The 25,694-nt window shown below is 41.7% G+C and overlaps 1 protein-coding gene and 1 pseudogene across 2 annotated transcripts in view; both read left to right on the top strand.

Moving 5' to 3' along the window:
* The window catches only part of FNTA (farnesyltransferase, CAAX box, subunit alpha), a 29,486-nt gene extending 11,507 nt beyond the window's left edge, over positions 1-17,979 (top strand). For both annotated transcript variants that reach the window (XM_031013583.3, XM_055349171.2), the window contains 6 exons: positions 1,756-1,860; positions 4,341-4,467; positions 9,410-9,558; positions 15,294-15,356; positions 16,899-17,070; positions 17,349-17,979. In XM_031013583.3, the coding sequence (XP_030869443.1) occupies positions 1,756-1,860; positions 4,341-4,467; positions 9,410-9,558; positions 15,294-15,356; positions 16,899-17,070; positions 17,349-17,471 (739 nt within the window). In that variant the 3' untranslated portion in view covers positions 17,472-17,979. The remainder of the gene's footprint in view (positions 1-1,755; positions 1,861-4,340; positions 4,468-9,409; positions 9,559-15,293; positions 15,357-16,898; positions 17,071-17,348) is intronic.
* On the top strand, positions 5,629-5,773 carry LOC115935731 (uncharacterized; annotated as a pseudogene).
* Positions 17,980-25,694: the final 7,715 nt, after the last annotated feature.

Below are 25,694 nucleotides of genomic sequence, written 5' to 3'. Positions count from 1 at the left end.
ACCGGGGTTCAAGTGATTCTCATGCTGCAGTGTCGTGAATAGCTGGAATTACAGGTGTCTGCCACCACACCCAGCTAGTTTTGTATTTTTGTTTGTTTGTTTTTTGAGATGGAGTCTTGCTCTGTCGCCCAGGCTGGAGTGCAGTGGCACAATCTTGGCTCACTACAACTTCCGACTCCCGGCTTCAAGCAAGTCTCCTGCCTCAGTCTCCCGAGTAGCTGGGACTACAGGCGCATGCCACCACGCCCAGCTAATTTTTTTGTATTTTTAGTAGAGATGGTGTTTCACCATGTTAGCCAGGTCTCAAACTCCTGACCTCGTGATCCGCCCACCTCGGCCTCCCAAAGTGCTGGGATTACAGGCTAATTTTTGTATTTTTAATAGAGATGGGGTTTTGCCACGTTGGCCAGGCTGGTCTCAAACTCTTGACCTGAAGTGATCTGCCTGCCTCGGCCTCCCAAAGTTAGCAGTTCATTTTAAAAGCTAATAAAATTAGGTCCTGGAATGTCCCTTACTATATATCGAGTTGGAAATTTTTGAAATTTTGAAGTAAAACTAGACCAGAACTAACGATGTCTTTAGGAAAATTCCTTTTGTTGGTGGTGGTGGTTAAACTCCACCTATGGGGAAATTAAAGACAAACTTGTTTCATTTACAAGTAGCATTTTTGTGGTTGTTCTAAAAGTATTTTGTTAATGTTTATAATAGAATTAATTTATTATATGGATAATGTATCTACGTGAACAACGTGTACTGTGTAGGGAAAGAGATGTCTTTGATTCTCATATTATAGAACATAGGTGACCAGAGTAGTACCTGAAAATAATTTTAGTTGGTTGGCTGTCATTACTTAAGAATCAGAAATTTACTTTTCTTCTATCTCATACTTGTTACCTTTCACTATTTTTTTCTTTTTGAGACAGAGTTTTGCTCTTGTTGCCCAGTCTGGAGTGCAATGGTGGGATCTTGGCTCACTGCAGCCTCTGCCTCCTCGGTTCAAGTGATTCTCCTGCCTCAGTCTCCCAGGTAGCTGGGATTACAGGCATGCACCACCTTGCCCAACTAATTTTGCATTTTTAGTAGAGACGGGGTTTCTCCATGTTGGTTAGGCTGGTCTCAAACTCCTGACCTCAGGTGACCCACCTGCCTCAGCCTCTCAAAGTGCTGGGGTTACAGGCGTGAGCGACTGTGCCTGGCCACCTTTCACTATTTTTACTAAAAGTGCTTCATTTCTTCCAGTCACCAGATAGGCGTATGAATTTGGACACTCACAAGCACTTAAATTGTTAAATTATACAGAGTACCTATGTATAATTTTTTTTTTGGGTGGGGGGTGGATGGAGTCTCCCTCTGTTGTCCAGGCTAGTGTGCAGTGGTGTGATCTTGGCTCATTGCAACCTGTGCCTCCCGGGTTCAAGCAATTCTCCTGCCTCAGCCTCCCCGAGCAGCTGGGACTACAGGTGTGCACCACCATGCCCAACTAATTTTTTCTGTATTTTTAGTAGAGACGAGGTTTCACCACATTGGCAAGGCTGGTCTCAAACTCTTGACCTCATGTGACCTGCACACCTCGGCCTCCCAAAGTGCTGGGATTACAGGCATGAGCCACCGTGCTTGGCCTATAATTGTTAAATTATACAGATTACCTGCCAAAAATTTGTCTAACTGTATTGCTGACTTGTAGCTGTATTTGATATTGTTATTAGGGAACTTCTGTGTAATAATGCGATTTTGGATGTTTTATGTTTGCCCTAGGCATTTCCGGAGAGTTCTTTTAAAGTCGCTTCAGAAGGATCTACATGAGGAAATGAACTACATCACTGCAATAATTGAGGAGCAGCCCAAAAACTATCAAGTTTGGTAAGTTTGGAGTCTAGCTCTGTCTCCCAGGCTGGAGTGCAGTGGCGTGACCTCGGCTCACTGCAGCCTCTGCCTCCTGGGTTCAAGTGATTCTCCAGCTTCAGCCTCCTGGGTAGCTGGGATTACAGGTGCACGCCACCACGCCTGGCTAATTTTGTATTTTTAGTAGAGACAGGGTTTTGCCATGTTGGCCAGGCTGGTCTCGAACTTCTGACCTCAGGTGATCCGCCCTCCTCAGCCTCCCAAAGTGCTGGGATTACAGGTGTGAGCCATTGCGCCTGGCCTAGAATTTTATTTAAAAACTACCACTGTAGCCAGGTGCAGTGGCTTCTGCTTGTAATCCCAGCAGTTTGGGAGGCTGAGGCGAGCAGATCACTTGAGTTCAGGAGTTTGAGACCAGCCTGGCCAACATGGTGAATCCCTGTCTCTACTAAAAATACAGAAATTAGCCGGGTGTGGTGGCGTGCCTGTAATCCCAGCTACTCAGGATCGTGCCTGTAATCCCAGCTACTCAGGAGGCTGTCAGGATAATCACTTGAACCTGGGAGGTGGAGGTTTCGGTGAGCTGAGATTGCACCACTGCACTCCAGCCTGGGGGACCGAGTGAGACTCTGTCTCAAAAAAAAAAAAAAAATTAAAAAAAAATTAACTAAAAACTTTACCATTGTAGCCTGTTGATTACAAGATTGTTGTATTTCTAAGAAATTACATTATAAAATAATTGTTTTAATGAGAAAAGAGATTAAATGGAGAGTTGCAGACCCTCACTAAAGTTATTTACCCTGTGGAATTAAGGTGCTTTTATGTAAAAATCTGTAGCTATAAAATTCTGACATCACAGACATTAGTGTTTGATTACATTGAGTTTTTGCTAAAGAGAAATTGCTTTTCTTTTCTGGATACTGCACACTGTCATTAGCACTTCATCACTCACTGTTAATGTAAAACACAAAACCACTGAAAGTAGCTGCTATGGAAAGCCCAGCAGTTTTGAAATTGTTGTACATTTCTAATTATCCGCTCTGTTCGTTTTATAACCATTGTAGTACAGGCGATGCAAATTCTGTATCCCAGTTAACTAATCACTTTTATTAACTTCTAACTGAAAACTTATGCTATAACACAAAGCCGTGTAACTCCTTAAATCCGAGAACATCAGCATGAACTTTTTCTTCCTCAGTTTGATATCCTGGAGGATCTGATTCTTAGCTTTTCTAAATTACTGAACTCACCAGCAACCTGGAAAAATAAAATCCAGCTAGTTCTCACTGACTTGGAAGATTTCTAAAATAAATTTGGAAACCTTCTGTCTAGGCTTTTGTTTTTGGTAGTATCTTGTCTTAATCTGTAAGATGAATTTTTTAATTTTCCAGGCATGTAGAATAGGTCATTCATTAAGCATTAAATCCTTCCTTTTTTCCTATTGTTCTGCTCACTTTTAGTTGAATGTTATACTCTAATATAGATTTTTTAAGGGTCCGTTTTATTGAGATATAGTTCACTTACCATACAATTCCACCATTCAAAGTATATAATTCAGTGTTTTTTAGTATATATACAGATCTGTACAACCATCACCATAGTGAATTTTAGAACATTTTCACTAATAGATTTATATAAATATGTCAGCCAAAGAAAATTATAAAAATGGAACCCAATATAAAATCCTTAAGTATTTTCCTAGCGCAGAAACTCCTGGCCGGGCGCAGTGGCTCACGTCTGTAATCCCAGCACTTTAGGAGGCTGAGGTGGGTGGATCACCTGAGGGCAGGAGTTTGAGACCTGCCTGGCAAACATGGTGAAACCCCGTCTCTACTTAAAATCCAAAAAATTAGCCGGGCGTGGTGGCAGGTGCCTGTAATCCCAGCTACTCGGGAGGCTGAGGCACGAGAATTGCTTGAACCTGGGAGGCGGAGGTTGCAGTGAGCTGAGATTGTGCCATTGCACTCCAGCCTGGGGGACTATGATATGCACTCCAGCCTGGGGAACAAGAGCGAGACTTCGTCTCAAAAAAAAAACAAAAAAACTCCTCTGTTGACAACTTGCAACTTGTCATAGCTACTTGCCAGTGTAGCAGTAAATTCAGTTCTGCCCACTAATTTGTAGAATGAGAAGCTGCTTGTTTGGTGACACTTTGCACTTAGGGAAAATTGACAGGCATGTGTTAAGTAGAGGAACTTATATATTTGATAAAATAATAGCACATTTTCTCTTGTCATTATACAATCTAGTAATGTTTCTTAATTTTTTGACACAATTTCATGGTTGTTGAAAGATACTACCAGATGTAGTTTGAGATAAACTATCTGAATTTTTCTATTTTTTTTGTGTTACCTTTTCTCCACAGTGGAGTGTTAAGAATTAGAGATGAATTTTTGTTTATCGCGTGTCCTTTCATGTCACCTTTACAACATGTGCAACTGATATTTTAGTTCATGGGTAAATTAACAAAAAACTTCTCTCCCTTCTTTGGGCTTTAGGCATCATAGGCGAGTATTAGTGGAATGGCTAAGAGATCCATCTCAGGAGCTTGAATTTATTGCTGATATTCTTAATCAGGATGCAAAGAATTATCATGCCTGGCAGCATCGACAATGGGTTATTCAGGTATTGCCTTTCTTGTACAGTGTTTTTCAGATTTTTTTTAACTGAACTAAATAAAATTACTTTTAAAGTCTGTTTCTAAACCAAAACACACACATACGTAGATCATTGCACACAATATATAACTAAAAATTATTGGCCATGTGTGGTGGCTCATGTCTGTGATCCCAGTACTTTGGGAGGCCAAGGCAGGAGGATTGAGTGAGGCCAGGAGTTTGAGATCAGCCTGGGCAACAAAGTGAGACCCCCGTCTCTACAAAAAATACAAAAATTAGCCATGCATGGTGGCACACACCTGTAGTCCCAGCTGCTTGGGAGGCTGAGGCAGGAGGATTGCTTGAGCCCAAGAATTTGAGGTTGCAGTGAACTATGATTACACCACTGCAGTCTACCCTGGGCAGCAGAGTGAGACCCCATCTATTAAAAAAAAAAAAAACATTATTAACATACTTAAAACCTGACATCCTTCATGTTAGCTAACCTTTATAATCTCTTTGGATGTAGTAAATTTTTAGTATTTTTTAGATTGAATTTGTATCATATTTGCTAGCAAATTGAGTATAAAGAGTAGCATATTTTTACTACAGATGTATTATTTTAACTAACAGGCATATTATACATTTTTTTCATATATAAACTTTGGAATAGGATTTTACAGTAACTTAAGTTTTTTATTTCTACCCATGTGTCAAAGTTTTATGCTAAATTTTGAATAGAATAGTTGTAACCCCCACTCTGGGTATTTTATTTATTTTAAACAGTTCTAGTATTGTTTCCTGTGAATTTTTTCCAGGGATTGCTACTTTCTGCAGTATTCATTAGACCAAGAGCATTTCACCAAATATTTAAAACTTAAAAATTTTTAAACTTTTCCAAATTTGATTAAAAGGATAACATATTCTAAAGGTATTCAATATTTTTACTTATCTCTGAAAAACTTAATCACATAAAAGCATACATTTTACACATACAGCTCGCTCCATCTACCACAATAGATTAAGACATAGAACATAACCAGTATTTTTGAAAAGCCCCCTTAACTGGCATGCTTCTTACTGAAATTATCACAAAAGGTTCATATGAGAAAGGATTCCAGAATATCCCTTAATTGTGTTGTAGCTTATGCATTTCTATTTATTTTATACATTATTTAATTCATGTGAGTTACTTACCTGGCAGGGAAGATATGATCACCAAGGTGCCTTTCACATTCATTGCACTCCGGATGTGCTGACCCCTGAAATTTCCCCAAATGGGGGAAGCTCAACTGCATAATTTGTGATAGGGGGACTGTGTGGCACTTTCCTTTGGTCTTCACGGTATAAGAACAGGTTTTCTCTGCTTATTTTTATTAAAAAAAAAAAAGATTATGTGAGTCAGTGGTTCTCAAGCAGCAGTGATTGTGCCCCCTAGGGGACATTTTTGGTTGTCAGAACTTGGGGCATGTTGCTATTGGCATCTATTGGGTAGAGGGCCAGGATGCTGCTAAACATCCCAAAATGCACAGGACAGTCCCCCACAACAAAGAATTATCCAGCCCATACTTTCAGTAGTGTCAAAGCCAAGGAACTGTGGTCTATTTCTATGTGGAAAACTATTTTATTAATATTTCAGTTATTTTCAATGAGGATTTAATGAATTCAGCATACTCTTTGATGACCTAAAATGGGACTATGAGATCTCTAAAAAATATTTCATGACATATATATTAAAAACGTGGTAAAATTTTAGTTTTAAACGTTAGTTTTAAACATGAATTATAAACATTCATGGCCTATATGTCATTGGCACTGACTGTACTAGAGCTTCTTAAATGAAGGAGTAGAGGACCCTTCTTTGCCCCCAACCGATCACAGATTGGATGTATTTTACTGTATTTCATGTATATCTCATTTATATAAAATACACTAAAAATCAATTACTTTAAAAATGAGTCTGGGTACAGTGGCTCATGCCTGTAATCGCAACACTTTGGGAGGCCCAGGCAAGTGGATCCCATGAGGCCAGGAGTTCACGACTAGCCTGGCAACATGGCAAAACCCTGTCTGTACAAAAAATACAAAAAAATTAGACGAGTGTAGTGGTGCATGCTTGTGTTCGCAGCTACTCAGGAGGCTGAGGCAGGAGAATCACTTGAGCCCAAGAGGTGGAAGCTGTGGTGAGCTATGCTCACGCCACCACACTCCATCCTGGGCGACAAAATGAGACCCTGTCTCAATTAAAAGAAAAAAAATTAAAAGTGAAATACACACACACACACACACACACACTACTACTCAACCAGTCAAAAGAAATGAATGATCCATACTGGCAACAACTTGGATGGATCTCAAGGGTATGATCCTTAGTGGAAGGGGAAGTCTCAGGTTTCATACTGTATGGCTCCATTGAGATAATATCCTTGAAACAGCAAAATTATAGACGTAGAGAACAGATCAGAGGTTGCCAGGGTGAGGGAAAAGGGGGTACAGCTATAAAGGGGTAGCATGAGGTAGTTTCTGTGTGCTGAGGGAATAGTTCTCCATCTTGATTGTGGTAGTTATACTATACATGGGATAAAATTGTGTAGAATTATATTCTACCCCCACTCCTCCACCTGTACCACATACATGCAAGTGAGTACATGTAAGATCTGAATAAGGTGAGCAGAGCGGTTCCATTAACAATAATGTACAGATGTCATTTTCTGGTTTTGGGATTGCACTTTGGTAAGATGTTTACCATTTGGGGAATCTAAGTGAAGGGTACACAGGGCACTGTGTTATTTTTATAACTTCCATGAGTCTGAAAACAAATAGAAACATATGTATAGAAAACACTACTCTTTGTTTTTCATTATTAGACTCAGCAGACATTAAATTGTTACATTGATACAAAAGCTTGTAGGTGTTCACTCTCTTTCTATCCTTAGCATGCTGGAGACTGAGAACAGTGGGAGGACACCAATCAGTGCCCACACTAGGCACTAGTTCCTGAACTCCACTAGGAACTTTCACAAAAATGTTACTTTCCTTAATGCGTTTATTTTTATGATCACCTGTAAAATCGGGGACTATCATAGGAGATTCTTACTTTTTTGCTGTTACCAAATAAGAAAACTCCATTATCTTTTTTATAATGTCCCCTACTTTCAAAGTATTTATAAGTTTTTTTATCATTTTCCTCTTTTAAATTATCTTTATTGGTTCTCTTCCCCCATTTTTTTTTATTAAGAGAGCTTTATAATATAAAAAATTTATATTGCCTGGGTGTGGTGGCTCATGCCTGTAATCCCAGCACTTTGGGAGGCCGAGGTGGGCAGATTACTTGAGTTCGGGAGTTCAAGACCAGCCTGGCCAACATGGTAAAACCCGGTCTCTACGAAAACTACAAAAATTAGCCAGTTATGTTGGCGCACACCTGTAGTCCCAGCTACTTGAGGAGCTGAGGCAAGAATATCGCTTGAGCCCGAGAGTTGGAGGTTACAGCGAGCTGAGACTATGCCACTGCACTGCAGCCTGGGCGACCAAGTGAGACGCTGTCTCAATAAAAATAATAGAAATTTATATGTTTGTCCAATTGTGTATATTTCTTTTCTTTTTTTTTTTCTTTTTCTTTTTCTTTTTTTTTTTTTTTGAGACAGGGTCTGTTTCTGTTGCCCAGAGTGCAGTGGTGCAGTCATAGCTCACTGCAGCCTTAAACTCCGGGGCTCAAGTGATCCTCTTCAGCCTCCTGAGTAGCTGGGATTCTAGGCATGTGCCACCATGCCCGACTAATTTTTTTATTTTTATTGTTTTTATTTTTTGGAGACAGAGCCTTGCTCTGTCCCCCAGGCTGGAGTGCAATGGCGCGATCTCAGCTCATTGCAACCTCCACCTCACGGATTCAAGCGATTCTCTTGCCTCAGCCTCCCAAGTAGCTGGGATTACAGGCGCCTGTCATCACACCCGGCTAATTTTTGTGTTTTTAGTAGAGATGGGCTTTAGCCATGTTGGCCAGGTTGGTCTCAAACTCCTGACCTCAGGTGATCCACCCACCTCGACCTCCCAAAGTGCTGGGATTACAAACTTGAGCCACCGCGCCCGGACTGTCTTTATTATTTTTCCAGACAAGATCTTGTTATGTTGCCTCTGCTGGTCTCGAACTCCTGGCCTCAAGTGACCTTTCTGCCTCAGCCTCCTGAAGCAGTGGGATTGCCCGTGAGAGCCACCACTATTGACCATGTATGCTTCTCTCCATGTATTTTAATGTAACTTTATCATATGTGCACTTTTGAATGCTACCCTTTTACTTAATTTTCATTTTTGAATGCTGCCCTTTTACTTTGATATATTAATATCGGCCAGGTGCGGTGGCTTACGCCTGTAATCCCAGCACTTTAGGAGGCCGAGGTGGGCGGATCACCTGAGGTTGGGAGTTCAAGACCAGCCTGACCAACATGGAGAAACCCCATCTCTACTAAAAATACAAAATTAGCCAGGTGTGGTGGTGCATGCTTGTAATCCCAGCTACTTGGGAGGCTGAGGCAGGAGAATTGCTTGAACCCAGGAAGTGGAGGTTGCAGTGAGCTGAGTTCACGCCATTGCACTCCAGCCTGGGCAACAAGAGTGAAACTCTGCCTCAAAAAAATAATAATAAGGTATATTAATATCAAAGTCACATCAAATTTATATCTATACTGTGGTCACTCCTTCTCTTACTAGTGAGTTTGGGGTTTTTTTCCCTCAAAATTTTCTTGGATGTCTTTTTTCCTGCTTTCTGTATGTGTCTTTCCAGGCTCTATCATCAATTTCATACTTGTATCCCCCTCTATTTCCTTTACTCGCAGCTATCACTACCTTCTGAATTTGTGATAAATCCTGTGTCCTCAGTTCTACCTTCTTTGTTGTAGTTTTATTTATTTATTTTTTGTTCATAAATAATGGGACATTTCTAATTGGATGATTTTTCTAAATTTTTCCTTTAGGAATTTAAACTTTGGGATAATGAGCTGCAGTATGTGGACCAACTTCTGAAAGAGGATGTGAGAAATAACTCTGTCTGGAACCAAAGATACTTCGTTATTTCTAACACCACTGGCTACAATGATCGTGCTGTATTGGAGAGAGAAGTCCAGTTAGTAATCTCCTTCACTTGCTCATTCGTTACAAACATGTTTGCATGCCTACCATGTCTCAGGCACTGGGGATACAGCAGATCAAGATCCTACCCCATGGAACTAAAAGAGGACAGAGTACTGAGTGGAACATACAATGATAGATTTACAAATAATGTAGCATACTTCTACTTCATTGTATCTTAAGTTTCTTGAAATGTTGCTACTGGAGATTGGAAAGAAATCTTAATGTTATGGGGTATTGTCTAAGAAGCTTTATTTTAAAACCATCTCATTAAATTTTGTTGCATTTTAGATAATCGTCCCCAGATGCCATGTTACCCTAGTGCAGGGTTTGGGGCTGGATAAGTTTTTGTTGTAGGGGGCTATCCTGTGTTTTGTAGGGTATTTAGCAGCATCCTGGCCTTAAAACAAAAATGTTTTCAGACATTGCCAAATGTCCCCCGAGCGGTAAAGTCACCCCCAAGTTGAGAACCGCTCTATACAAAGAGCTGTTATTAGAGCTAGACATTTCTGAATTGGCATCAGTTTCTATATTGTATCCATAAACATTAGTAGCCACGATTTTTGTGACCTTATTTGTCCATTGTGTCTGAGTGTCTGTTTCACAATTTGAACAGGCTTGTTGTTTTCAGAGCCTGATGAGATGGGAGTCATAATTTTAGTGTAAACGTGTTTGAACAACTGTTGAGTGGAGCTGATTTGTATGGTGCATCTCCTCTCTTCCAAGCTCTTGATTTTGCCTGGATCGAGGCAGCTTGCTGTTCTTTTATCTGCTCTATACAGGATTCTGGTGACTTAAAATTTATAAAAGGCTTTAATCCATGTCTCACCTTAACACTCTGCTCTGGGCTTTTGTCTGGAGTGTGCACTACCCCTCAAGCACACTTTATGCTTTTTTTCTAGTGCTCTCCTATATAAAGCTGTACAGGCATACCTGGTTTTTTGAGCCTTGTAGATATTATGTTTTTTTTTGTTTGTTTTTTTTAACAAGTTGAAGGTTTGTGGCAATCTTGAGTTGAGCATGTCTTCAGTGCCATTCTTTCTAACAGCGTGTGCTCACTTGTGTCTCCGTGTCACATTTTGGTACTCCTCAGTATTTCACATTTTTTCATAATCATTATATCTGTTCCAGTGATTTGTGATCAGTCATCTTTGATCAGTCATCTGTTGTAATTGTTTGGGGGTGCCACTAACTGCACCCATATAAAACAGAGAATATCACTGTTGCATGTGTTCCACCATCTCTCTCCCTCACCTCAGGCCTCCCTATTCCCTGAGACACAACAATATTGAAATTAAGCCAATTAACCCTACAGTGTCCTCTGAGTGTTCAAGTGAAAGGAAGAGTCACAGCCTCTCACTTTAAATCAAAAGCCAGAAGTGATTAAGCTTAGTGAGGAACACATGTCAAAAGCTGAGATAGGTCCAGAGCTAGGCCTCTTGCACCAGACACCAAACTCATAAGAAAGAGTTCTTGAAGGAAATTAAAAGTGCTGCTCCAGTGAACACCTGGACAAAACAGCATTATTGCTGGTATGGAGAAAGTTTGGCCTGGATAAAAGATAAAACCAGCCACAACATTCCCTTAAGCCAAAGCCTAATCCAGAGGAAGCCCTAATTCTCTTTAATTTGATGAAGGCTGAGAGAAGTGAGGAAGCTGCAGAAGAAAAGTTGGATGCTAGCAGAGGTTGGTTCATGAGGTATAAGAAAGAAGCCATCTCCATAGCATGGAAGTGCAAGGTGAAGCAGCAAGTGCTGCTGGAGAAGCTGCAGTGAGTTTTCCAGAAGATCCCGCTCAGATCACTGATGAAGGTGGCTGCGTGTAAACAGAAGATTTTCAGTGTAGATGAAACAGCCGTCTATTGGAAGAAGATGCCATCTAAGACTTTTCATAGCTAGAGAGAAGGCACTGCTTCAAAGCTTCACACAGCTGGCTAAATCTTGTTAGGGCCGAATGCAGCTGGTGACTTGAAGTTGAAACCAGTGTTCGATGATGATTCTGGAAATCTTAGGGCCCTTAAGAATTATGCTGAATCTCCTCTGCCCGTGCTCTTTAAGTGGAACAACAAAGCCTGGATGACAGCACATCTGTTTACAGCATGGTTTACTGAATATTTTAAGCCCTCTTTGAGGTCTGTTGTTCAGAAAAATTTCTTGGAAAATATGATTGTTCATGGACAATGGACCTCATCACCCAAGAGCTCTAATGGAGATGTGCAAGGAGATGCTGTTTTCATGCCTGCGAACACAACATCCATTCTGCAGCCCATGGATAAAGGAGTCATTTTGATTTTAAAGTCTTACTATTTAAGAAATAAATTTTGTAAGGCTATGAGCTGCCATAGATAGTGATTCCTCCAATGAATCTGCAGAGTCAATTGAAAACCTTCTGGGAAGAATTTACCATTCTAGGTGCTGTTAGGAATATTCGTGATTCATAGGAGGAGGTCAAAATACCAACATTAACAGGAGTTTGGAAGAAGTTGATTCCAGCCCTCATGGATGACTTTGAGGGGTTCAAGACTTTAGAGGAAGAAGGAACTGCTGCTGTGGTGGAAACAGCAAGGAAACTAGAATTAGAAGTGGAGCCTGAAGATGTGACCGAACTGCTGCATCAAGACAATACTTGATCAGATGAGGAGTCGCTTCTTATGGATGAGCAAAAGAAGTGGTTTCTCAAGATGGAATCTAATCCTGGTAACGACGTTGTGAAATGACATTGTTGAAATGACAACAAAGGATTTTAAATATCGTAAATATTACCTGAACTTAGTTGATAAAGCAGCAGGATATATGAGAGGATTGACTCCAGTTTTGAAAAGTTTTACTGTGAGTAAAATGCTATCAGACAGCATCACATGCTACAGAGAAATCTTTTATTGTTGTCTTATTTTAAGAAATTGCCACAGCCATCTCATCCTTCAGCACCCAGCACCCTACCCTGATCAGTCAGCAGCCATCAACATGGAGGCCAGACCCTCCACCAGCAGAAAGATTACGACTTGCTGAAGGCTCAGATGATCATTAGCATTTTTTAGCAATAAAGTATTTTTTAATTGAGGTATGTACATTGTTTTTTTAGATATGATGCTATTGCATACTAGACTACAATATAGTGTAAACATAATTTATATGTGCTGGGAAAAAGAAAAGTCGTGTGACTTGCTTAATTGTGATAAAATTGCTTTACTGAACCTTCCGTATCTGCAAGGTATTCCTGTACTGTTCAGTATGGTAGCTACTAGCCACATACGGCTATTTAAGTTTCAATCGGTATGATTGTAAAAAATTAAAAATACAATTCTCTCATTGCACATGTCCTATTTCGGGCATTCAGTACGCACATGTGGCTAGTGACTACCATATTGGACAGCACATACAAAACATTTCCATCATCACTGGCAGTTTTATTGAACATTATTCGTCTAAAGATTGACAGTAGTTAGCGGTAACAAAGTATTTTAAAAATTGAATATGAAGAGTTTTCAAAATGCAAACGTTTAGCCTTTTCAGAGGCAGATCACTGGCTTCCTGTTGCCAAATAGAAACAGAAATAATTACCCAAGAATCTAAAAGAGCTTCCTACTTAGGATTTATTTTCCTTTTAAGATGGGTAAAAGAAGTATTTAAAATGTGAAGAGTAGCTGTAGGTATCTAGAATTTACAGTTTGTTAATTTTTTTTTAACTCTAAGCGTACACAGATAGATGTACATAATTATTTTTGTCATCTTTTTCTTTTTATTATAAAAGTAATGCAACGTAGTTATGGGGGGAAATTGTACTAAATTCTATAAAGTAAAAAGTCAAAGTCTTTTACTGTTCTTCATCCCACATCCCATTTTCCAGAGTGAGCTATAATTGGGTGAATTTTTCCAAACTTTATAAATACACTTGTAAACATTTATACACAGCAACCTAGATAATAATGTTGCAGGCATTGCCTTTTCAGTTAATGTGTCATGGCCCTTTTTCTAGACTATGAGTGCGTAGTCTTCTAGTACTACCAATAACAGCATTTATCAAGCATTTACTATATGCCACTAATTCTAACAGCTCTGTGAGACACTTCATGAAGAACTTGAGGTTCCAGGTAATTCTGTAATTTGCCCAAGAGCACATAATTTATGGGACCAGGATTTGAAGTGAGGCAGCCTGACCTCAAAGTTCATTGGTCTTTTTGTTTGTTTGTTTTCCTAAGAGACAGGGTTTCACTCTGTCACCCAGGCTGGAGTGCAGTGACGGATCATAGCTCACTGCTGCCTTGAGCTCCTGAGCTCAAGGAATCCTCCCACCTCAGCCTGCGAGTAGCTGGGACTACAGGCATGTGCCACTGCATCCAGCTAATTGTTAAAATTTTTTGTAGCGATGAGGTCTCACTATGTTGCCCAGACTGGTCTTGATCTCCTGGCCTCAAGCAGTCTTCCCGCTTTGATCTCTGAGAGCGCTGGGATTACAGATGTGAGCCACCATGCCCAGCTAAAGTTCATGTTTTAACCATAAAAATAGGTAATATTTTAGTACACATGTATGTAAATAAAAATTTAGATATTGCCAAAATGAAATTAAGAATCTTAAACAAGGACCAGCTAAGACCTGCGGGGACATGGTTTCGCAAATAATTGGAAACATTAAGTCATGTAAAAGTAGTTGGAAAAATATTTTTATAATGTTGAATGAGTTTATTATTACTCTGTGGAAAAAAAAAATTTATAGTAACAGCACTGCAGCAGAACCAAGACTACCAAGCTTTAGTCAGTGACTTACTCATCTGAGCAATTATGTGGTAAAGCAAGTTCTGTGGCTTCCTTGGGATTTGTGATAATTGAGTCTGAATTATATTTAATCTGTTTAAGGGGAAGATAAAGGTGTGGAGCACCCATTTTGACAGGGAATCACATCACAGTTTACTAGTCATCTTGCTTTGGAATATAAGAAATACATTCTTGTGTTGATTTTTCATTTTTATTCTTTGCCTATGTAATTTCCATGCCATTTTTTAATGATAGCTAAAGATATGTAAATTCTCCTATTTCAGTGACTAGGGATTTGTTGGGACCTAAGTAGAGCTTAGACTGTTTTCCCAAGGTTGCTTTACCAATAAATGGAAAGTCTCCTTCTTTTAGCTGATGTTTCCTTCAAAAGGAAAATCTTCCATATTATTTAAAGGAAATATTTTATGTTCCTTTTTTTCGTATTGTGAATTGAAGCTTTTAGATTAGTTTTGTGTCCTTCCCTAGAACTGAATTGACTGCTGCAGCCTTAAGGGATTCTCTGATTTAAATATGACTGAGAGAGGTGCCACAGTGCACTAAGAAACGCTGACACAAGTGAAAGTGTGTTTACAAAGCTGTGCCACAGTCTTAGTAAAACTGTGTCTTGGCCGGGCGCAGTGGCTCACGCCTATAATCCCAGCACTTTGGGAGGCCGAGGCAGGCGGATCACAAGGTCAGGAGTTCAAGACCAGTCTGGCCAATATGGTGAAACCCTGTCTCTACTAAAAATACAAAAATTAGCTGGGTGTGGTGGTGGGCGCCTGTAGTCCCAGCTACTCGGGAGGCTGAGGCAGGAGTATGACTTGAACCTGGGAGGCGGAGGTTGCAGTGAGCTGAGATTGTGCCACTGCACTCCAGCCCGGGTGACAGAGCAAGACTCTGTTTCAAAAAAAAAAAACAACTGTGTCTCATCATTGCACTGTTCTTTTAAAATTGTATATATATATTTTTCTTGCAGATACACTCTGGAAATGATTAAACTAGTACCACATAATGAAAGTGCATGGAACTATTTGAAAGGGTAAGAGGTTGTTTTTGCTTTTTTTATATAAAAAAAAGAAGTGGCTATATGATGCATCATGGAGTGTATTCCATAATCAGATTCCAAAAGGATAGTAAATAATTTTTCATTTTTCTGAACCTAAGAGCAGAAGTATAACAGCATTATGGAAACTCCCTGGGAGTTTGCCCTTCTCTGCACCTCCCAAGTACCTACCAACACTGTTTTCAGAATAATCCACCAGTAAATAATGCCATTTTAATTGTATTTATGAATCCTGTAGTCTTTATATCAAAGAATGGAACACACACACACCCCCAGGCTCTGGTTGGCTCAGGAACACAGTAAAGCAGGGTAGTTTACAGGTAGATTTTGCCAGTGGGCAGCCAACCTTTCTGTTTTCATTTCTAGAGATCTCCACCTTCAGGTTAACCTACTCCTCAACTAGAAAAGGTTTCACTTGCCTGGCCACTGACGTAACTAAGCTCCTTGTTGAACATAAGAGGTCTTCAAGGAAACTAGGCTCAAAGAGCACAACGTATGGAACCAGTTACCCTTGAAGATGTGTCAGGGGAGATGCCTGTAGTATTTGGAGAGCTCGAGGGATGAGAAGCCATCTCAAGAGAAGACGAGGGCTGGGCATGTTAGCTCATGCCTGCAATCCCAGCACTTTGGGAGGCCAAGATGGGTGGATCACTTGAGGCTAGGAGGTTGAGACCAGCCTGGCCAACATGGCAAAACCTCGTCTCTACTAAAAATATACAAATTAGCTGAGCATGTTGGTGCACACCTGTAATCCCAGCTACTTGGGAGGCTGAAGCACGAGAGTTGCTTGAACCTGGAGGCGGAGGTCAGAGTGAGCCGAGATCACACCACTGTGCCCCAGCCTGGGCGACAGAGACCCTGTCTCAAAGAAAAAAAAAAAAGAAGAACATCTCTCCTGGTTTTGTCCTTCACTTTTTAAGATGATTTATTTTGTGTGTTGTACAGTTTAAGTTATAAATGAACACTTTTAAACTTCATTTTTAAAAACTTTTTCTACTTAGCTTGTAATTATCCTTTTTTTTTTTTTTTTTTTTTTTTTTTTTTTGGAGACAGGATCTCACTCTGTTGCCTAGGCTGGAGGGCAGTGGCATGATCATGGCCCACTGCAGTCTCGATCTCCTAGGCTCTAGTGATTCTCCCACCTCAGCCTCCCAAGTAGCTGAGACTATAGGTGCCACCACTAGGTGTGGCTGATTTTTAAAAAAATTTTAGTATAGAGACGAGATCTTGCTATTTTACCCAGGCTGGTCTTGAACTCCTGGGTTCAAGTGTTCCTCCTGCCTCTGTTTCCCAGAGTGTTTCCCAGGCATGAGCCACTGCACCTGGCCAGCTCTTAATTAACTAATGATCTATGATAAGACTCATGTAATTTAAAAGTTTCATTATAGTTTCAGCGTCATTCATTCAAAATAACTCCTTTTCTTGTTTGTGTTTCAGGGTTTATTTTCTCTTGATCTTTCTACTGCTTTTGTTCTTCCTTCACAAAATCAAGTGTTTGTTTTTTGTTGTTGTTTACAGGATTTTGCAGGATCGTGGTCTTTCCAAATATCCTAATCTGTTAAATCAATTACTTGATTTACAACCAAGTCATAGTTCCCCCTACCTAATTGCCTTTCTTGTGGATATCTATGAAGACATGCTAGAAAATCAGTGTGACAATAAGGAAGACATTCTTAATAAAGCATTAGAGGTAAGCTGGTGGGGCTTAGTGCTGTCATTTTTGGTATCTCAGAATTGATCTGCCCAATACCACTAATATCCATGTCCCCTTTCAACATCGTTCCTCAGAATTCAGTGCAGGGCTATTTCTGGTTAGGGGCAGCATTGACATCACTTGGCAACACAGCCTGTGACTCTTAATAGTGTGTCTTCATTTGAATGTGATTTGAGTTAAATTGTATTGGCTCAAAGGCATTTGCGCTTGAAATTGAATTACATATTACTTTAATTTTTATTTTTCATTTTCAGTTATGTGAAATCCTAGCTAAAGAAAAGGACACTATAAGAAAGGAATATTGGAGATACATTGGAAGATCCCTTCAAAGCAAACACAGCACAGAAAATGACTCACCAACAAATGTACAGCAATAACACCATCCAGAAGAACTTGATGGAATGCTTTTATTTTTTATTAAGGGACCCTGCAGGAGTTTCAAACGAGAGTGGTCCTTCCCTTTGCCTGTGGTGTAAAAGTGCATCACACAGGTATTGCTTTTTAACAAGAACTGATGCACCTTGGGTGCTGCTGCTACTCAGACTAGCTCTAAGTAATGTGATTCTTCTAAAGCAAAGTCATTGGATGGGAGGAGGAAGAAAAAGTCCCATAAAGGAACTTTTGTAGTCTTATCAACATATAATCTAATCCCTTAGCATCAGCTCCTCCCTCAGTGGTACATGCGTCAAGATTTGTAGCAGTAATAACTGCAGGTCACTTGTATGTAATGGATGTGAGGTAGCCGAAGTTTTTGGTTCAGTAAGCAGGGAATACAGTCGTTCCATCAGAGCTGGTCTGCACACTCACATTATCTTGCTATCACTGTAACCAACTAATGCCAAAAGAACGGTTTTGTAATAAAATTATAGCTGTATCTAAAAACAATGCCATAGAAGTTTGATTTTTTAATAGCATTGAACTATATATTATACAAGACACATTGTCTCAGCTTAGAAAAGCAATTGAGAAAGAAAATATTGCTATAAAACTGTAAACTAGAAACATGATGTGTTGGAGGAAATGTTAAAATGTAAATTGGTCAGTTCTTGACTGAAAGTGACAAAATCCACTCAAGGTAGTTTAAACCCAAAGGGTTTATTCAGGTATATAAATATCTCACAGAAGAACTGCCTGATCTTTTAGAAAGACATTCCCAAACCATGCTACACAACTGGACCGTCCCGTTGCTGCTGTCTGTGCCAGAATCAGGAAACTGCTGGATGAGGAATGAGGAAGCCACGATCCTGGCTGCCAGCTCCAGGACTGCTGTGTCTGCACGTTCCATGCAAAGCACATCTGCTGCTTTTCCCATGTAGTGTGGTTCCAAATTAAAGGCTCACTGCAGTGCATCTGATTGGAAGGAACCAACAGGATGTCTTAAAATCTTAACTGCAGAGGAATCTGGGAAGTGTAGTTTGTAGCTTTCTAGCCTTTTATGATGCAGGACGCCATGCCAGGAAGGAGTTGGGAGTGGTTAGCAAGCTAGCTTGCTGTACCTGCACTTAATCTCACTTTATTATTTATTTTTATATATTGATTTTTTGTTTACAAGGAGTCCCACTCTGTCACCCAGGCTGGAGTGCAGTGGCGTGATCGCAGCTTACTGCAACCTCCACCGCCCAGGCTCAAGCAATTCTCCTGCCCCACCGTCCCGAGTGGCTGGAATTACAGGTGCCCGCCACCATGCCTGGCTAATTTTTGTATTTTTAGTAGAGACGGAGTTTTACCATGTTGGCCAGGCTGGTCATGAACTCCTGACCTCAAGTAATCTGCCTGCCTGGGCCTCCCAAAGTGTTGGGATTACAGGCATGAGACACCAGGCCCGGCCTCAGTCTCACTTTATCTGTAATTTTTGTTCAATGTCAAAGCACCAAAATACAACTAAGGAAATCATACAGCGTTACATAGTCATCCTTTCTCAAGATAAATTTAGGAAATAATATTTTAATACTTTTTGAAGAAAATATATGTGGTGTTATTTCTAACATTTTACATGTTTTTGTTATTTTTAGAATCCAAAAATTTCCAGTTTTATTTTTGAAGCTGCCATAAAGTGCCATTTCCATGTAGACCATTTCAAAGGTGTTATAAGGATCAAAAGCTACATAGAAAAGTTCTCATAAGATAGCAATTACTCTCTGCAGGGCACGATGGCTCACGCCTGTAATCCCAGCACTTTGGGAGGCCAAGGCGGGCAGATCATTTGAGGTCAGGAGTTTGAGACCAGCATGGCCAACATGGTGAAATCCCCATCTCTACTAAAAATTCAAAAGTTAGCCAGGCGTGGTGGCAGGCACCTGTAATCCCAGCTACTTGGGAGGCTGAGACAGGAAAATTGCTTGAACCCAGGAGGTGGAGGTTGCAGTGAGCTAAGATTGTGCCATTACACTCCAGCCTGGGCAACAGAGCGAGACTCAGTCTCAAAAAAAAAAAAAAAAAAAAAAGCAATTACTCTCAGAAACTATATCGGTGACCCAAAACTGATTGGATTTGGGACTTTGGACTCAACAGAGCTCATAGAGAGAGCTTAATAAAAAGCATAGTGAGGCTGGGTGGAGTGGCTCATGCCTATAGTACCAGCACTTTGGGAGGCCGAGGCAGGAGGACTGCTTGAGCCCTGGAATTCAAGACCTGCCTGGGCAACAGCAAGATCTCATCTCTACAAAAATATTTTTTAAAATTATTAGTGAAGAGTGGTGTGCGCCTGTAGTCCCAGCAACCCGGGAGACTGGGGTGGGAGGATCACTTGAGCCAGGGTGGTCCAGGCTGCAGTGAGCCATGGTCGTGCCACTGCAGCCTGGGTGACAGAGTGAGACTGTGTCTCAAAAACTGTTTAAAAAATGAGTTTGTTATTTCAAGGAAAACAACGGAATGTTGCCAATGATAAAATGTGAGCTTTCTTTTTTTTTTTTTTTTGAGACGGAGTTTCACTCTTGTTGCCCAGGCTGGAGAGCAATGGCATGATCTCGGCTCACCACAACCTCCGCCTCCCGGGTTCAAGCGATTCTCCTGCCTCAGGCTCCCAAGTAGCTGGGATTATAGGTGTCTGCCACCAGGCCCAGCTAATTTTTTGTATTTTTAGTAGAGACAGGGTTTCCCCATGTTGGCGAGGCTGGTGTCGAACTCCAGACCTCAGGTCATCTACCAGCCTCGGCCTCCCAAAGTGCTGGGATTACAGGCATGAGCCACCATGCTAGGCCAAAAATGTGAGCTTTCAAGTGACAATTTTAGGCTGGACGTGGTGGCTCATGCCTGTAATCCCAGCACTTTGGGAGGCTGAGGCAGGTGGATCACTTGAGGTCAGGAGTTTGAGACCAGTCTGGCCAATGTAGTGAAACCCCATTTCTACTAAATATACAAAAACTAGCTGGGTGTGGTGGCACGCACCTATAATCCCAGCTACTTGGGGGGCTAAGGCAGGGGAATCACTTGAACCCAGGAGGCGGAGGTTGCAGTGAGCCGAGATTGCACCACTGTACTCCAGCCTGGGCAACAAAGTGAAATTTCATCTCAAAAAAAAAAAAAAAAAAAATAAAGTGTATTAATTCCCAGGGGTTTGGAGAATTTCCTTCTATCTTCTGTTATTTCTAGTTGGTTTTATTTTGTTTTAGTGGTACTCCAGGGGTTACAAAATATTCAACTTTTCACAGCCTATTTAGAATATTTTGTCACTTCAGTTGGCATATGGAAACATTACCACCATATGTCTCCTTACCGTTCACCATTTCTTACATTGAAAACCCCATCAGAGGCCGGGCGCGGTGGCTCACGCCTGTAATCCCAGCACTTTGGAAGACCGAGGCGGGCGGATCACGAGGTCAGGAGATCGAGACCATCCTGGATAACACGGTGAAACCCCATCTCTACTAAAAATACAAAAAACTAGCCGGGCATGGTGGCGGGCACCTGTAGTCCCAGCTACTCGGGAGGCTGAGCCAGGAGAATGGCGTGAACCCGGGAGGCAGAGCTTGCAGTGAGCCGAGATCACACCACTGGACTCCAGCCTGGAGTGAGACTCTGTCTCAAAAAAGCAAAACAAAACAAAACAAAAACAAAAACAAAAACAAAAAAAAGACAAAACAAACAAAAATAAAACCCCATCAGATAATCTTATAATACTTTTGTATTAAACCACCAAACATATTTTAAAGAACTCAAGAAGGAGAGTGTATCGCATTTACCCAGTTATTTATATTCTCTGTTATTCTTTCATTTCTGTTATTCTGTCCAAAGAACTTTCTCTTTTTTTTGAGATGGAGTCTCACTCTGTCGCTCAGGCTGGAGTGCAGTGGCGTGATCTCGGATCACTGCAAACTTTGCCTCCCAGGTTCAAGCAACCTCAGTGCCTCAGCCATGCGAGTAGCTGGGATTACAGGCAAGTGCCACCACGCCCAGCTGATTTTTGTATTTTTAGTAGAGATGGGATTTCACCATATTGGCCAGGCTGGTCTCGAACTCCTGACCTCGGGTGATCTGCCCACCTCAGCCTCCCAAAGTGCTGGGATTACAGGCTTGAGCCACCAAAGAACTCTTTTAGCAGTTCTGTTAGAGTAGGTCTGCAGGCTACAAATTCTCTTAGTTTTCCTTCATCTTAGTTTATTTCAAGGTTATTCCTGAAGGATGTTTTCACTGCATATGGAATTCTGGGCTTGCAATTCTTTTCTTTCAGCACTCGAAAAACGTTGTGCCACTTTGGTCTTCGTGATCTCAGAGGATAAATTCACTGTCATTAGGATTGTGGGTCACCTAGAGCTCGTGGCATTTCTCTTTGGCTGTTTTCAACTTTTTTTTCCTTGTCTTTATTTTTCAGCAGTTTGATTTTGATGTGTCTGGGCATGGATGTCTTTGGATTTATTGCATTTGGGGTTTGCTCAGTTTTTTGAATCTGTAGGTTGGTGTTTCTTTCCCAAACTTGGGAAGTTTTCAGCCATTATTTCTTCAAAAACTTTTTAGTGCTTTCTTTCTCATCTGCTTTGGGATTCTGATGGCATAAATATTAGACCTTTTGTTATGTCCCACAGGTGCCTGAAGTTTTATTAATTTTTCCCTCCTCTCTGTTGGTCAGTTTGGATAATTTCTATTAATCTGTCTTCATGTTCACTGACTCCTCTGTCATTTCCATTCTGCCATTGAATCTATCCAGTGAGTTTTAAAATTTGATTATTGTACTTTTCTATTTTAAATGTTTATTTGGTTCCTCTTACTTTCTCCAAGTTTTTTACTCATACTTTCTTTTTTAAAATTATTATTTTTTATTTGTTTGAGACAGAGTCTCGCTCGGTGGCCCAGGCTGGAGTACAATGGCACAATCTCGGCTCACTGCAACCTCCACCTCCCAGGTACAAGCGATTCTCCTGCCTCAGCCTCCTGAGTGCACCTGCCACCATGTCCGGCTAATTTTTGTATTTTTAATAGAGACAGGGTTTCACCATGTTAGCCAGGCTGGTCTCGAACTCCTGATCTCAAGTGATTCGCCTGCCTCAGCCTCTCCAAGTCTTGGGATTACAGGCGCGAGCCACTGTGCCCAGCCCCATACTTTCTATTTTAACTTTTGTTTCAAGAATGTTTATAATTTTTTGAGCATTTTCATAATAACTAATGTCTTTTTCAGATAATCCTAACAGTCATTTTATAGTTGGTGACTCTTGATTATCTTTTCCCATGCAAGTTGAGATTTTTGTGATGGTTTATGCCTAGCAATTTTGTATCCTGAGCATTTTGAATATTATGAGGCTCTAATTCTTGTTTAAATCCTATGGAGAATGTTGGCATTTTAATTTTTTTTTTTTTTTTTTGAGAAGGAGTCTTGCTCTGTCACTCAGGCTAGAGTGCAGTGGTGTGATCTTGGCTCACTGAAACCTCTGCCTCCTGGGTTCAAGTGATTCTTGTGCCTCAACCTCCCGGGTAGTTGGGATTACAGGCATCCGCCACCATGCCCGGCTATTTTTTTTTTTTTTTTTTTTTAAGTAGAGACCGAGTTCCACCATGTTTACCAGGCTGGTCTCAAACTCCTAACCTCAGGTGATCTGCCCTCCCTAAGTGCTGGGATTACAGCTGTGAGCTACCGCCCCTGGCCAACATTTTAATTTAAGCAAGCACATGAACTAGTTAGGGACAGCCTGCAGGTTCCGATCTTCTTCTGGGGTTCATGTTCCAAAGTGAGTTCTGTGTTCATACCCTCTGTGGGGCTATTTGGATCTGTCTCGCGGCTGCATCCTCCCGTGGTTTGGTACCTGAACAAAAATCTGTTCATAAGCACAGTTCTCTGAGTGTTTGGTGTGCTCGTTAAGTCGATGATACGCAGGTCAGCGATGAGCCAAAGAGTTCAAAAATAACTCTGTGAGGTTGCTTGCCAGATGCTCTCGCCTTCCGCTATCTTCTCAGTGTTTTTAGGTTCCCTCAGGTTTCAGTGCGCTGGTCTGAAACTTCCCACTTTCAGTTTGGCTTGGGGGAGCTGCCCACTTCCACAATTGTGCCACAGCAGTGGGAAACAATTAAAAACAACAAAACACCAAGTTTGTGTCTGTCCTCTTGGAGCTGCAGTGCTACTGAATGGAAAGGACTATCTCTTTCCCTCAGACTTTTGGCTGCTGAAGCTTTTTGCTCTGGCCTTGGGCTTGACTGGGGGCTGGAGTGCAAAGAAAAGAAGAAAATAGAAAGAACAGGGAATTTTCTTCACTCCCTCTGAGGGTTAGGAGTTTCCTTTTCTGCTCCACGAGCCAGAATCAGAGGGTTTCTCCCGAGTCTCTGTGTGTGCCCCCGACACTCAGTTCCAGGCTTTGGACTACCTTCAGCTTGAAGATGGGTGACACAACCAGTTTGATGGTGCGTCAAATTCTGCTGTTCTTTTTATTTTTAATTTTTTGTTTGAATTTAATTCCTCTAATTTTTCATCAGTGTTAAAATTTCACCTTTTCCCAGCACCCCCAAAAAACCTGTGGGCACAAAATGGTGGCCACGTGGCAAAGAACTCAGCAAGGAGAGCTGCTGGTTGGTTTCTATCTTCGTTTGAGACGGAGCTTTGCTCTTTTGCCCAGGCTAGAGTGAAGTTGTTGGGGAAACCAGCCCCACACCACCCGGCGGGTACCCCGAGTCCAGCGAAGACAAAGGAATTAGAAAGAGAATAAGAGTTTAAAAGGCGGGTCCGGGGGACCGGAGCGTCGGAGGCTTGCTCACGGCCCCGAGCTCTCGGCCTCCACCCAATTTATTGGTGTGTATTCACACTGTTGTGCAACCATCACCCCCAACCATCTCCAGGACTTTACCATCTTCTCACACTGAAACTGTGCACCCGTTAGCATTTTTCATGGCTATGTGGATGTAATATAATTTCTTTCAGAAACCCCTATTGTTATACATTCAGGTTTCTTTTTTTCTCTATTATAAATATCTTTTATCAGCAATGCTTCAGCAAGATCTCTTGTGCATACATCTTGCAGACATATTATTTCTTTTTCTTTTTTTTTTTTTTTTGAGACGGAGTCTCGCTCTGTCGCCCAGGCTGGAGTACAGTGGTGCGATCTCGGCTCACTGCAAGCTCCGCCTCCCGGGTTCACGCCATTCTCACGCCCGCCACCATGCCCGGCTAATTTTTTGTATTTTTAGTAGAGACGGGGTTTCACCGTGTTATCCAGGATGGTCTCGGTCTCCTGACCTCGTGATCCGCCCACCTCGGCCTCCCAAAGTCCTGGGATTACAGGCATGAGCCACGGCGCCCGGCCGCAGACATGTTATTTCTGAAGGATAAATTCCTAGAAATGGATTTGCTAGGGCACGTAGGAGGAATTCCAATTTACACTCACCTGTATGTGTGAGGAAACTTTCAGACTCTACTGTAACGACAGGAGGTATTACCGCTGTTTGTCCATGTGATAGGCAAACGTTTCTGTTAATTTTAATACTGTTTGGATAGCTAGTACAGGCTCAGTTTTTCTAACCCACACCATGTTACTGTCTTGATTCTGGACTTTCGCAGTGTGTCAGTGTAGAAGCAGCTAACGCTTCCGATGTACACAACCTAGACGTTCCATGACCCAGCCTGACTTCGATGCTGCAAGCCTCCCTTTCGGTTCCCCGGAGCAAGCGCCCGAGTGCGTGTTGGGCTCCCGGCAGGGCTCCTGGCCGGCCCCCGACGGACTTCCCCGCCTTTGCCCAGTCCTGCCCCTCCGCGGAGGCTTGCCAAGGTCTTGTCTGCTGCGCTTGATGTGTGCAGCTCAGCTTTACTGCGTCTAGGCTAAGCCCCACAGTTTCTTTTACAGAGCGATTGTCCAACTTCAGGCATCTGGGTCCCCCAGTGGCGGGTCTGGGCCGGAGCTGGGAATCAGCCTTTCCAGCAAGGTCCCTGCAGATGCCGCGGGTCTGAGGACTACGCTTTGGAAGGCCTCGCAGTGCGTCTAGATCTGACAGCTGCTCTGCATGAGCCTGGCTCCAGGCTGAAGCAATAGTCGGTCAACACAAAATCGTTCTCCCAATTTCGGGAAGCAGAAGCCAGACAGGGAGACTGGGTAGGTGCGCGCTGGTACCGCCGCGGCGTTCGCTCCGGCTTCAGTGCACGGCCGGAGGAGGACGCCAGGGGGCAGCAGCGCCACGCTCGCCCGCCC

This window comes from Gorilla gorilla, chromosome 7 (assembly GCF_029281585.2).
Source record: "Gorilla gorilla gorilla isolate KB3781 chromosome 7, NHGRI_mGorGor1-v2.1_pri, whole genome shotgun sequence".
Classification (NCBI taxonomy): Eukaryota; Metazoa; Chordata; class Mammalia; order Primates; family Hominidae; genus Gorilla; species Gorilla gorilla.
The sequence above is the reverse complement of the archived record's forward strand: the minus strand, read 5'-3'. Positions and strand labels throughout refer to the sequence as shown.